Below are 11636 nucleotides of genomic sequence, written 5' to 3' on the forward strand. Positions count from 1 at the left end.
GGGGGGGGGGGGGGAGGGCACGTAGGAGGATTGGATTTATATCTATTGTGCGGTTCGAAACAATGCACTTTTAGCGCGGGCGCACGCACTGCGCCGGCGGAACGGCGTCTAAATCTCTCTCCTCGGTCACGTCACACCGCCTTGGCTTGTCCGCCCCCTCCGTGTCTTTTCCACCGTGTAAGTACACGCGCGAGATAAATTACATCCTTCGCGCCGAGTGCGCGCGAGTCCGCTTTACAACTCCTTTTACAGCAATCGCAAAGTCGCCGACGACGACGCGAAGCCGACCGGGTCCTTCTTCCACCAGAACTCGGTCCCCGCGAAACAAGTCCCTCTTCGTCGAGCCTCTTTGCCGGTTCTCGGAGAGGAAGTTAAAAGAATGGTCGCGAGCATCGATGATCCAGGGTTGCTTTTTCGAAATCACCGTCGCGGAACTCCCGTGTTCGAAGCCTCGTTACTCGTCCCTAATCGCGAATTACTCGTCGCGTTTTTTTTTTAAACGCGCGACGAGAAAAAACGGAGCACGGTCAAGTGTCGGCGATTCATCATGAATGGCGGCAGCAGCGGAAAGGTACGTGAGGCCCAGGAAGAGGGGGGAGGAGAAGAGGAGGACAGAATCGGGGCCCGCTCCGTTGGTGCGCTTTATGCTTGCTTTTTACGCGCCGCTGAATTACCTGGTCAATGGCACGAGGGGGGAGAGCCCCACGTTGCTGTCCGCGTGTATGATTTTTCCGCGAGCCCCCCGCTGCCCCCGACCGGGCCTTCCCGATTGTTCCTGTGAATGGCGTCGAGCACTCCGCGAAATTCCGGCACGAACGGAAAGAGAAGCGAGGAGGAAGAGGGAAAGAGAGACGGAAGAGGCGCACCGGACGAAAGAGAGAAGAATTCCGAGACACGAAAACACACGTGGAATCTCAGACGAGAGGATTGCACGCTCTACTTTGTCAGGGATTTTCGTATGCTGAGGTAATTCGGAGAATATAAAGTCTGAAATAGTGAATTACCTAATTCGTGAATGTCTAAAATTAACCGAGACTCGAGAAACAAGATTGTCAGTTTATTTCCGATCTTATCTAACAATTACTGACAAAGTCGTCAACTTAAATTTTACCTAACAGTTGCAAAATTTTAGCTGAGTTTCTTTAGCAAGTTTGCAAGCTGAAGTTCTTTAGCAAGCTAATAATTATAGATCGTGATACATTTAGGCAAATATTGGGTATAGAAAATTGTTTATAAAACTTAGTACTTAATAGAAACTTGTTTATAAAATATACTTTGCAATTTGTGTACTCCTCCCATTTCAAGGCTGTGGAACTTGCGATTGTCAGGCAGTGTTGGAAAATTAGACAAGCCCGTAATCCGACGTTCGAAGCATCGATGCATTTTTCCAGATTGTGCTGAAGCGTTGAGACACCGAGTCGGTCGATTTTCGAACGTCTGGCCGTGTATATCCGCGACTATGTCTGTCGCAGTCCGCGGTGTACACTTCATTGATTATAATTCCGCGAGTACGCGACATGCGATCTCAAGGAGAAAGCATGGAATTGTTAATACTCCTATTATTTCCTCTCTGTTATTGCATATGCGACAAGCGCCTTTCGCATGGAATATATTTATTTATAAATAACCATTCGCGAGTCTCTTCGTTTCTTCAAGATTTCACTTTTCATGAATTGCGACATTTTGCAACACGGATTTTTCGCCAGCAAGACACCGGTACTGAGTGCTACGTGAGAGAATAGTCTCGGTAATTCGCGCTAACATGTGTGGAAACATTCTATTCTATGTTTCCAACATGACTTTTGCGTACGCTTCGAGAAAACAATAATGAAATCAATCGCAGGTAGGAAGTTCGGAACTCTTTTCACCGACCAACCCTTTTCGTTGTCCTTGTCGTGAGAACGACTCGGTTATCTTTGCACGTGCACAAACACACACACACACACACACACGCACACATACGCATGCACGCTATAGAATAAATTCAAAGCGGCATACAGCCACGCACTATACCACGCGCTCCGCTAAGTACACACACACACATACACACACTGCATTCGACGTGCTGCACTTTTCTTCAGGCACTCCTGCCGATATCCGAGCGAAATTAAATTATTTTTAACTGATAGAAAAATATATATGTACATATACCTAATGGATCTTTTTATTTCAAGCCGGATGAGCCTCTTTTTGTTATTTATCCGGGATTGTATTATCGCGGGAGTCGACGAGGAGAATCGGTTTCGCCGCCGACTCGAGAAGAGACTCCTCGCTGTCACTCCGAGACGTGGGAAAAAATCAGAGTGGTCAGGTGGCGCGGTAGAGCAGAGAGGTTTCGCGGTTCCTCCGGCGGTTCCGAACGTCGCGAAATAAAGCGGCTTTTATCGCCACGCCAAGGCGAAGGCGAGGCGAGCGATTCGCGTGGGCTACCGCCGCTAAACTGAGAGCGTCTACGCCAAGGGGCACACCTGAATCCCGCAGCGTCGGTCACTACCTTACTACGACGCCTATAGCGCCGGTACTATAGTGCATTGCGCTGCGCAATACCGGGTGGCAGGTGTGACGGCTCAATCTTCGTCGGCTTATCAACCTTTGTAGCGAGGGTTGCGTTAGAATTTGCAATTTTGTCAGTGCAAAAATATATTTCTCACGAGGGCGAGGGGAGGGAGCGAAAAGTGTGAGTAAAATTCTGCTTCGAGAGGGATGCGTTTTCTGCATTTTGCACTTCGCGAAAGAAATGCCGATATGTTGCGTATAATTGATAAATTGAGATATTCGGAGACGGTTGCGTAATTTTGTGATAAATATAGATAGCGACTAGAGAAGCGCTTCGGGTCTGGATATCTACGATATCACGCGCGATAACGCACTAGAGAGAGGAACGATGAATCGAAAGTATTTTAAAGAAAACTCAAGATAATGCCGCCGAGAGTACTCAACTCATCGGGCGCAGGGCCTTCGTTTCTTCCGAAACTTCATTCTGTTATTTCAATTTGGAATTTAATCTGTAAAATTAATTAAAGGTCAATATCTCTTCGTGTGAGAAAAATGTTCAAGAATATCTTCAGATATACTCATAAATAATTTTTCAAGCTTACTTTCCACGACAATTAATGAATAATAAAGTTTTTCAGTAGCGACAAATGGTGAATTCTCTCCTCGAGTATCCGTTGATTGAAAATCGGCCTCAACATTTTTCAAGCGCATTTCGAGCACAGAAATATAATGATACTCTTCAACTTAACGTGAAAAATATTGTCAACATCAGATAAAATATTAATCAAACATTCCTTCGTTACCTTCTCGAGTGAAGTCGCGCGCGGAGGAAAGGTTCTCGAGATGGATTTGGCGGGTTCGGAAATTTGTGTCGGACCCTCCGACCTTGTGTCGCGTCTCATCGTTCAGTCGCTCGCTCGCGACTCCACGCCACCCGATATAGCCGCAGCACAGGTGAGCGGACTATAGAGCGCCAGCAGGGAACGTTGTTACACTATTATTCCTATGCTGTTTCCCTGGGCCCCGCTTCGCTTCGCCTCACCTGCCCGCTTCGTCCGCGCCACGTACGGACGATTCCGTGCCAAAACGATCATACTCGGGCAAGAAATGGCCGGCGAGATGGGCAGATAGGAGTTTTATTCGGTATCTGGGACGAGCACCTCGGGATCCACGAGCGTTAGCGCGCTCGAAACGCGGCGCTAACGAGCCGCGATAAATCCGAGCCGCGAAGATGCAAACGAGATACGAACGAAAAGGCTGCCCGGCCGCCCGGAGTAAAAAGATCCCGTGATATACCTAGAAGTAGCCTCGAACGCGAATCAATGGAATTTCATGAAACAGCCGAGTCGGGGCGCCAATTTATCGCAGATCTCGCCGAGATGCGAGATGGCGCGCGGAGGCGAGCGAGAACAATAAACGCCGTAAAAATCTAGAGAGGCCCCGAGACCGTCGAAAGTAAAAAGATCGCGCGATAAAAGCGACTTTAAACAAATGCGGATGGAATTTCATGGAACGTGCGGGTCGAGGCAGCGATTTATCACCGCTCGCTATTGTCCTGCGAATCCACTCGCAGGCTAACTTTAATCTACCTTTCCTCCTTCCTGCCGCTTTATTCTCGAAAGACGTTTCGAGCGGTGTCGCTTTCGCGGCGAGCCGTCTTCCACGGAAGGCACGCGTTGCATCTCAGCGGCGCTTGATTAATCACTCCTGGTCCACAGCACGTACAATATCACGGAAATGCCGATGTAGAAGACGAGAAAGTACATCGACAGCAGGAACGTGATCGATAGCTGTATTATTCGTCGCACCTCCATGTCTGCGCCTTGAAGTTTTTACGATATCGCCTGGATATTCGCGCTGGAAATTAGCGGCCGAATCGGCCTGGAAGTCACGAGAACCGACGATGATCTCGAATGTGCGCGTTAAGCGTTTTACGCACTATTAAGCGCCGAATGTATTCTTCTCATCGAATCTCTCGCGTCGGATCTCTCGCCGCGCGTGAAATGCGAGACCGGCGATTATTGTATTTTTTTTGACGTTGCCGCTCGGTCGAAACGCGACGCGTCGGACCGTAAGCGCAGAGATCTCATTGGAAACAGCGAGAGGGAAAATCGCTCGAGGAAGGAAGAGAGAAAGAGAGAGATAACAAAAATTTCCCTACCGACGTCTTTCCTCACGACGAATTACCGAGGTATCAGGTCGAACGCGTTTCGCGCTTAATGGCCGGACGATTTAATTATTTATCTCCTTCTCTCTCGTTGCTGTCGGTTTCCTTTCGTTTCCTCTCGGCATATTCGCCCGGTGTCGTGCTAATTAATGCATAACTTTACGAGCTATTGTATTTTCGCGCTTTCTGAACGTCTGTTTCAGACAGACACGATTTTAATAGCAGCGCGGGAATTGTCCGTCTCCGGAAACGTGTCAGTTGAGGCACGGCAGGAGCACGTTTTTCGATTTTCGGCGTGTCGACGCTCGCACATGACTCTCCTAGGGTGTACTGGACGCTTTTGAATCGGGATACGCGCCAGAGGCTTCGATAATCGATGAGCTTATCGCTACAAAGCGCCATATGGCGGTCTTCGTTGAATATACGAGCGTACACGTCACGGCAAATGTGCGTTGAACGGTATAACATATACATAACTCAGTGGACGGCAAACTTAGCAGATAAAACTGCACCATGAAATATGCCGCTTTATGAAGAAAATGTTCCCCGAGAGTTTTAGAATTAAACATTACATTTGCATCGAGAGCGATATTCTTCGTGCTATTCCAAGCATCAAATATAAAATTATGTTATTATTATTATTATTATTATCTTTATTAAGTATCTTTATTTAGTATGTTTATTAAGTATTGTGCAGTATTGTTTAATTACATTAAATGAACAGTAAGAAGATATATAAATATTCAATCGAGAGCACGGAAAAAAGGAATTAGCTGTCCATACAATACAACCGAAATTTAGTTATCAAATCTAGTTTTTAACTGTGGAAGTTAAAAACTAGGTAAAGGGACAAAAAATTAGCTAAATCAATTAAATTTTAGTTGTCATCATGGACAGCTAATTTTTACCCATGGAAGCTAGTTTTTAGCTGTGGGAACTAATTCTCTTTTCCTGTTAACTAATCGTTGGTGTTAGGCCCAACCATAATGTAAGGGAGCATAAGTAGAGACAAAGAAAGAATTACAATAAAAGAAAAATAAAATAAAATAATATATAAAAATAAAATAAAATAAAAATAAAATAATATAAAATAAAAATATTATTATTGTCATAATATAAAAACAATTCGGCAAACAGCGATAATCCTTTGCCGTTTGTTTTGATTTTGTTGTTCGGTCGATTAATCAAAATAGATTAATTACGTTCGGCGGATATGAGGATTTTTGTCTGGACGGGAAATTAAATCTGCACCACACACACACACACACACACACACACACACACACACACGACACTTTTATCGACATTAATTGAATCATTATATATGTATCAGCCGTTTTGCGAAACGAGTTCAAGTTTAAGAATACGGCTGGAAAGATATTCCTCCGCTTTTTCCAACGGGAAATTAAAATCTCGCAAGGCTTTCGCGGTCGATTGCAAGCGATTGTCGCAATAAGAATGAAAACACATGTCGGGGATTTAATTGGCAGTCACGTGAACACGCGATTGGGCAATTACGGCAATTATCGGCAGCCAATGCGCGGCCAGGCGGTCGCGAAAGCGAAACGATACTTGTTACCGTACGATAATTGCATCGTTTGCGATTATTAATTATGGATGCGGCTCTTGAGAATGCGGGATGCAAACGAACGGATCGGGAATCGAAGAAAGGAAACTTTAAAGCTCTCTCGGTCGTGATTACTATTATTTATCATCAATTAAGCGATTACAAGGGGAAAGTCGAGAGAGCTTCAACCAGTCTTTAGTCCCCAATCTGTAGGTTTGTTTCTAATAATTATAAGTATGATTGTACGGAGATATCGTACATGCGTTAACATCGTAGCTGTAAACATATAAACTCGAACAATCGTGTCGATCGCTTTGATAATTGTACGTTTGCGTTCACTAATTATAATTACCTTGAGCATCGAACTGCCTCCTTCGCCGCAGCATCGTCCTTCCTTGAGAAGGGACCGGTCCTGCTCTATCGTGGCCATCCTCGTTGGTTTCGTCCTCACCTGCGCTGGTAGCGCTGTCGCGCTGCACCACCTCGTCGCCGCCGATCGTCGACGAAACCGCGCTTCCACACCCTCCGAAGAACTTCACCTTCCTGGCCAGCTCCGCGTATCCGTGCAACCCGGTCTCGCTCAATCTGTGGAAGGAAATCAAATATACTGTATAACTTCCGGGTTTTCGAAAATCCTGACAGCTGTACTTGATCGAAGATAATTGTATAGAAGATAATCTTCTGAATATGTGCAATTTAATATGATTTTTCAAAAAGATCGAAATATTATATCTTTCTTCGAAAGAGATCAAGTGAAGGATTACATTTCATTTCAAGGAAATGAGTCGCCTTGGTTTCGTCTTATCTCGTCTGTTCTCTCACCTGACGCTTTCGCTGCCGCTGCTCTCGTATCTGGTGCTGCTGTTGGACTCCCTTCTGGTCCTCGTGATGGCGTCACGTATCCTCTGGGAAGCGGAACAGGAGTCTCCACCGATTTTACGTGGCAACGCCGGTGTGGGCTCGCTCTCGCTCTCCCGAGGACTGTATCTTGATGATCTTGTGCTCAGTGGACTGGCTTCCGGCGACAGATGCTGCAAATGAAAACGAGAATTTTGTTAGAAACGATCTTCTGCTACATATTTCGGCCTTTCAAGTGACGTGATACGAAAATAAAATAAATATAACTAGAATAATGTAATGTAAATAGAATAATATAACTTGATATAGGAATATATGAATTATATGCAGTGAAAAATTATACAATATTAAATGTTTACACATCCTAATTATTATATTTTCAATGTTATCACAAAATATAACAAATCTCTCGTCAAGAATTTTTTGAAATATAAATTGAAGAGAATTTATCAGGATTATATTAATAGATAATTGTTAAATTTGTTTTAATTGAATGAAGACTTACGCTTGAACAACGCTTATTAGGAGCGTCGTCGGTGTCGTCTGGATTCGAGAATTCCTCTTTGGAGAACTTTCGCCGTATCTGCTTAAGAAACAATACGTGCATAAGATGTCGTGCCGACGCTCGGTATTAAGCAACGAGAGAATCATGAATAATGATAAATAATAAAATTCAGCCGCGCATGTGTGCGAGCCACCTCCTTTCCTGTCGATTCATAAATATGCAATCGGCACTTCTACGTATACCCGCCTGTATCCCAGAAGATTATTATTAATTATTATTTCGTCACTTCTTACGTAAGTGGTGTAATAAAGATGTTTACGACCTTTGTAATTTTTCGTATTTCATACACAGAAAAAAAGTGCTGGAATCAAGTAAAACGTAATTACCTGTTTTTCAGCCTCTTGTATCAAAAAATATTTTTATGAATTTAAGTGTATTTCAATAACTTGTAGTAAATATTTATTTGAACGCAGTGATCTTTCATTTGTAAACGAATTACTGAATGTAAGTGTAAAATGGTTCTAAATTTAGGCGAGTATTTCTATTCAATAAATATTTTCCAAAAATCAATTGATATTCCCAATGTTATAAATTTAATATTTACCGTAATTGTTTTAACTCATACAATTACATGCCCACTATATGAAGGAAATGTTATATAGTGAAATGGTTACTTCAATAATCCTTGGTAAATATTTATTAAAAATAGAAATATAGTCAGCTATATTTATTAAAAATAATAATATATAAATATTTATTAAAAATAGAAATATAGTCAGCTATATTTCCATTTTTAATAAATATTTACCAAGGATTATTGAAGTAACCATTTCACTTGGATCAAATAAACATCACTTGAACGTAGCACTTTTTTCAGCGTACACACACTCGAGCCGGATTTCTCCGTGTTAAAAGGATCCTGCTGAAGCGTGCTACGATTCTGTTAACGGAAAATGATCCGAGCGTCTCGAAGAGATTATCCGAGACTTTTTCACAGCCGATCGCGATAAATAACATTTGCAACAGCGCCCATGACTAAAAAGGCAGCTACATTTCCGATGAAAGTAAAAATCTCCAATTTGCATAAATATTCCGAAAGCTCAAGTAGCTTTCATTATTTTCGTACACGACGCGACTCGCAAATGTGTCGAGATGCGTCGAGTTTGCCTTATCAGATGACTCCTTCTTACCCCGTCGGCTCGTTATTAATGAAAGATACATACCGCGGCAACATACATTTCACCGGACGGAGGAGGCTCGCGTTTCGCAAAGGATGCTGGTGACACCTCCGTACATACATGCACACGCACTCATGCACACGCACGCACGCATTTACGCCCACGACCGGCCGTATTCACTGACCACTTGGAACTCGTCCAGCCTCTTCCCATAGCCGATTTCCAACAGGCTCCTCCGTTCACCAGCGATGCCAGTGACGTCACCGTCACTGCCGTCCAACAGACGCTCGGCGGTGTCCCTGGTCTCCTCGTCGTCCTGCTTATCGTTCTCCGGGGACTCGACCGGTTCTCGCGCCAGCAAATGCTTCTCGTCTATCACTTCGCCTACGACCATCGTGTCCTGTTCCCGCCGATCCTCCTGCGTCCTATCCTCCGCGACGATCACGTCGATCATCCCAGCGTCCTGGGCGATTTCGACATCGGCCTGAGTCGCGATCTCCTCCTTGTCGCCTCGTGTCGCCTCGTCCCGCTCGACGGAGACGACAGCCTCCTCGCACCTCGATTCCTCGTTAACGTCGTTAGCGTCCTTGCTGTCTTCGCACCTCGTCCTGTTCTGCTCGCCAACGGCTCGCGATCTCGTCGCGCCGCCCACGCCTCGATCCTCCGTTCTCTCCTGCGTTTTATCCTGCTGTTGCTTTCCTTTCGTGGAGCCGATCGAATTCGCGCTTTCTCTGCCCACGTCCTCGCGACTGTTATCTCGACGAAAGATCCGTATTCCTGAAGCCTTGCCGCCGCCGTCGTCCTTGCTGGCGGACGACGAGGCGACCAGCGACGAGGTCTTGGCCTCCTCCTTGGGATCCTTTCTCGCGGACTTGAGCGGATGGCGGATGTCGTCTTTGCTGTCTTGCCGCTTCAGTCGCTCTTCTTTGCTGCGAGAGGACAGCAGTTTCGGGATCAAACTCGGCACACTTATGTCCTCGCGACTGCGGCGCAAGTCGTCGGTGCTTCCTCTATACCTGAACAGGATAAAAGCAGGATGTAATAATTATATTATTTAGGAATTTGAAAACACCACTTTGCAAACACTTTCTTTCTCGTCCTCCTCTAAAAGCTGCTTTCTGTAATTTTAATTTGTAGTCGCTCCGGACGCTTCGATTATTCGAAAAATCAAAAGGATGAAAAGATTTCTCTTTGGGAAAATAACTTACATAATAAAACAATTAATATTCGTTGGAAATAAATATGGAAAGATTATTATACAAATTGGCTTCCGAGTTAGTGCTGCATCTTTTATGGATTTGTTTTCGACGTTTCGCAAACGGTTCGGTTTCAGGTTGTTCCTCGCGCTGAAGAAGTGAACGCGGAAATGTTCACGAAACGTCGGAAACAAATCCATGAAGCACGTGGTACTAATTCGAAAGCTAATGTAAATGTAATGCTAAAACTTAAATGTTTCTCCACTGCGAAAGCCTAAAATATCGATGGAAAGATTACAATAGAATTTTGATGAAAGGAGGATTCTCACCTCTGAGGGATAAGCGATCGCTTAGGCGATTCCTGTGGGCTGCGGATATCCTCGAACTCCTTGGAGCTCCTCCTGAAGATGGGAATGTTCGATTTCCTCTCGCCATGCTTCGTCGGGCTCGGTTTCGTCTCGGGAGATATGAACTTCGTAAGGATCCTGGGCGGCTTGATCAATGAGATTCTCGGTGTGCTCGGCTCCTGCGCAAGATCCTCCTGCTCATCTGTTTTACTCTTGTTCGATCGTTCGGTCCTCTTGAACCTTATGGCATCCGGTGATGGCACTTCCTCCTCCGATCTACCGGTAGTTTTCTCCTTTTTCGTTCGTTCGTTGATCGACACGCTCTTCTCGCTCGCCTCGCACGCGTCCTTAGAGTCCTCGTTACTTTCGACTCGATCCTTAGCGTCCGAACTGCTGTCTCGCGAGTATTCGCCGGACTTCAACGACGCACTGTCGTTCTTCGAGTCTTCCAACGGCTCTGGATAGTCCTGATGACGGGACGGCAGGCTGCGATATATTCGCAGCTCCGGGGATTTCCTTGTGGCTGACCAACGCGTCGGTGGACCTTTTGGGAAAAAAGAATTCATATAACGAAACAGTAGTAATCCAGAATGAATGCGGATATATGATTAGCTCTACTGAAAAAATATCGAAACGTGTGTCTGCTATCGTTAACGACTAATAAATTTGTACATAATAGAGCTGTTCGATATAATTTGTTAACATCTCGTAGCACCGATTCTTTTTAATAGGTCAAGATCTCTCAGAGGTTACGAGAAAAGTTTATTATTTTATATTTTATCGGGGGTGAAAAGCTTAAGGTCCGCTTTCGCACAACAATAAAGGTAGTATAAGTCGATGTAAATTATAATAATTGATATTGATTAATAAGCGTGATATCCTCGCTGACATTTAGCTTTCGCCGTCTGTTAGTGCGTTTGCACTTTCTCCCGAGTCATTGATCGGAGATTAATTATCGGTACGCACCATTAATCGTCCAAGCACGTCGGATGCTGTGGTTCAGCGAGTTCGCAGTGGACGGCGATGTCTTCTCGCTCAAGGATTCCCCGGCGACCGGACCTTCGTACATCCACTTGCCGGTGAGTGCGTGCAATTCTCTGAAAATTGAACTGGCATTACGAAATTAGGTCGAAGGCTGGTCGAAATCGCCATGGAGGTAGGAAGCGAGGAACAAAAGATGCATCACACGCGTCGTGGAAGAGGCATACCCTCCGTTATTACTCGACCTAAATTCGACGTTGCTGAAGTTTCACTCGTCTCATACTATTTCATTTATATAGAGGAGAAGGTGGTATTATGCCCCCTCCCCCCCTCCCCCCCTC

At 44.9% G+C, this 11636-nt stretch overlaps 1 protein-coding gene across 2 annotated transcripts in view; it reads right to left on the reverse strand.

The window, feature by feature from the left end:
• The window catches only part of LOC106748849, a 67396-nt gene that overhangs the window by 35705 nt on the left and 20055 nt on the right, over positions 1-11636 (reverse strand). The window contains exons 3-8 of one of the 2 annotated variants that reach the window (XM_014627738.1): positions 11281-11411; positions 10297-10858; positions 8956-9787; positions 7594-7671; positions 7053-7261; positions 6583-6815 (exon numbers count right to left, since the gene is read on the reverse strand). In XM_014627738.1, the coding sequence (XP_014483224.1) occupies positions 6583-6815; positions 7053-7261; positions 7594-7671; positions 8956-9787; positions 10297-10858; positions 11281-11411 (2045 nt within the window). Of the gene's footprint in view, positions 1-6582; positions 6816-7052; positions 7262-7593; positions 7672-8816; positions 8906-8955; positions 9788-10296; positions 10859-11280; positions 11412-11636 lie in introns of those variants that run through there. The other variant, XM_014627739.1, reaches the window with a different exon arrangement.

Source organism: Dinoponera quadriceps, unplaced genomic scaffold, assembly GCF_001313825.1.
Source record: "Dinoponera quadriceps isolate SergipeBrazil2010 unplaced genomic scaffold, ASM131382v1 scaffold1889, whole genome shotgun sequence".
In the NCBI taxonomy this organism is placed as follows: domain Eukaryota; kingdom Metazoa; phylum Arthropoda; class Insecta; order Hymenoptera; family Formicidae; genus Dinoponera; species Dinoponera quadriceps.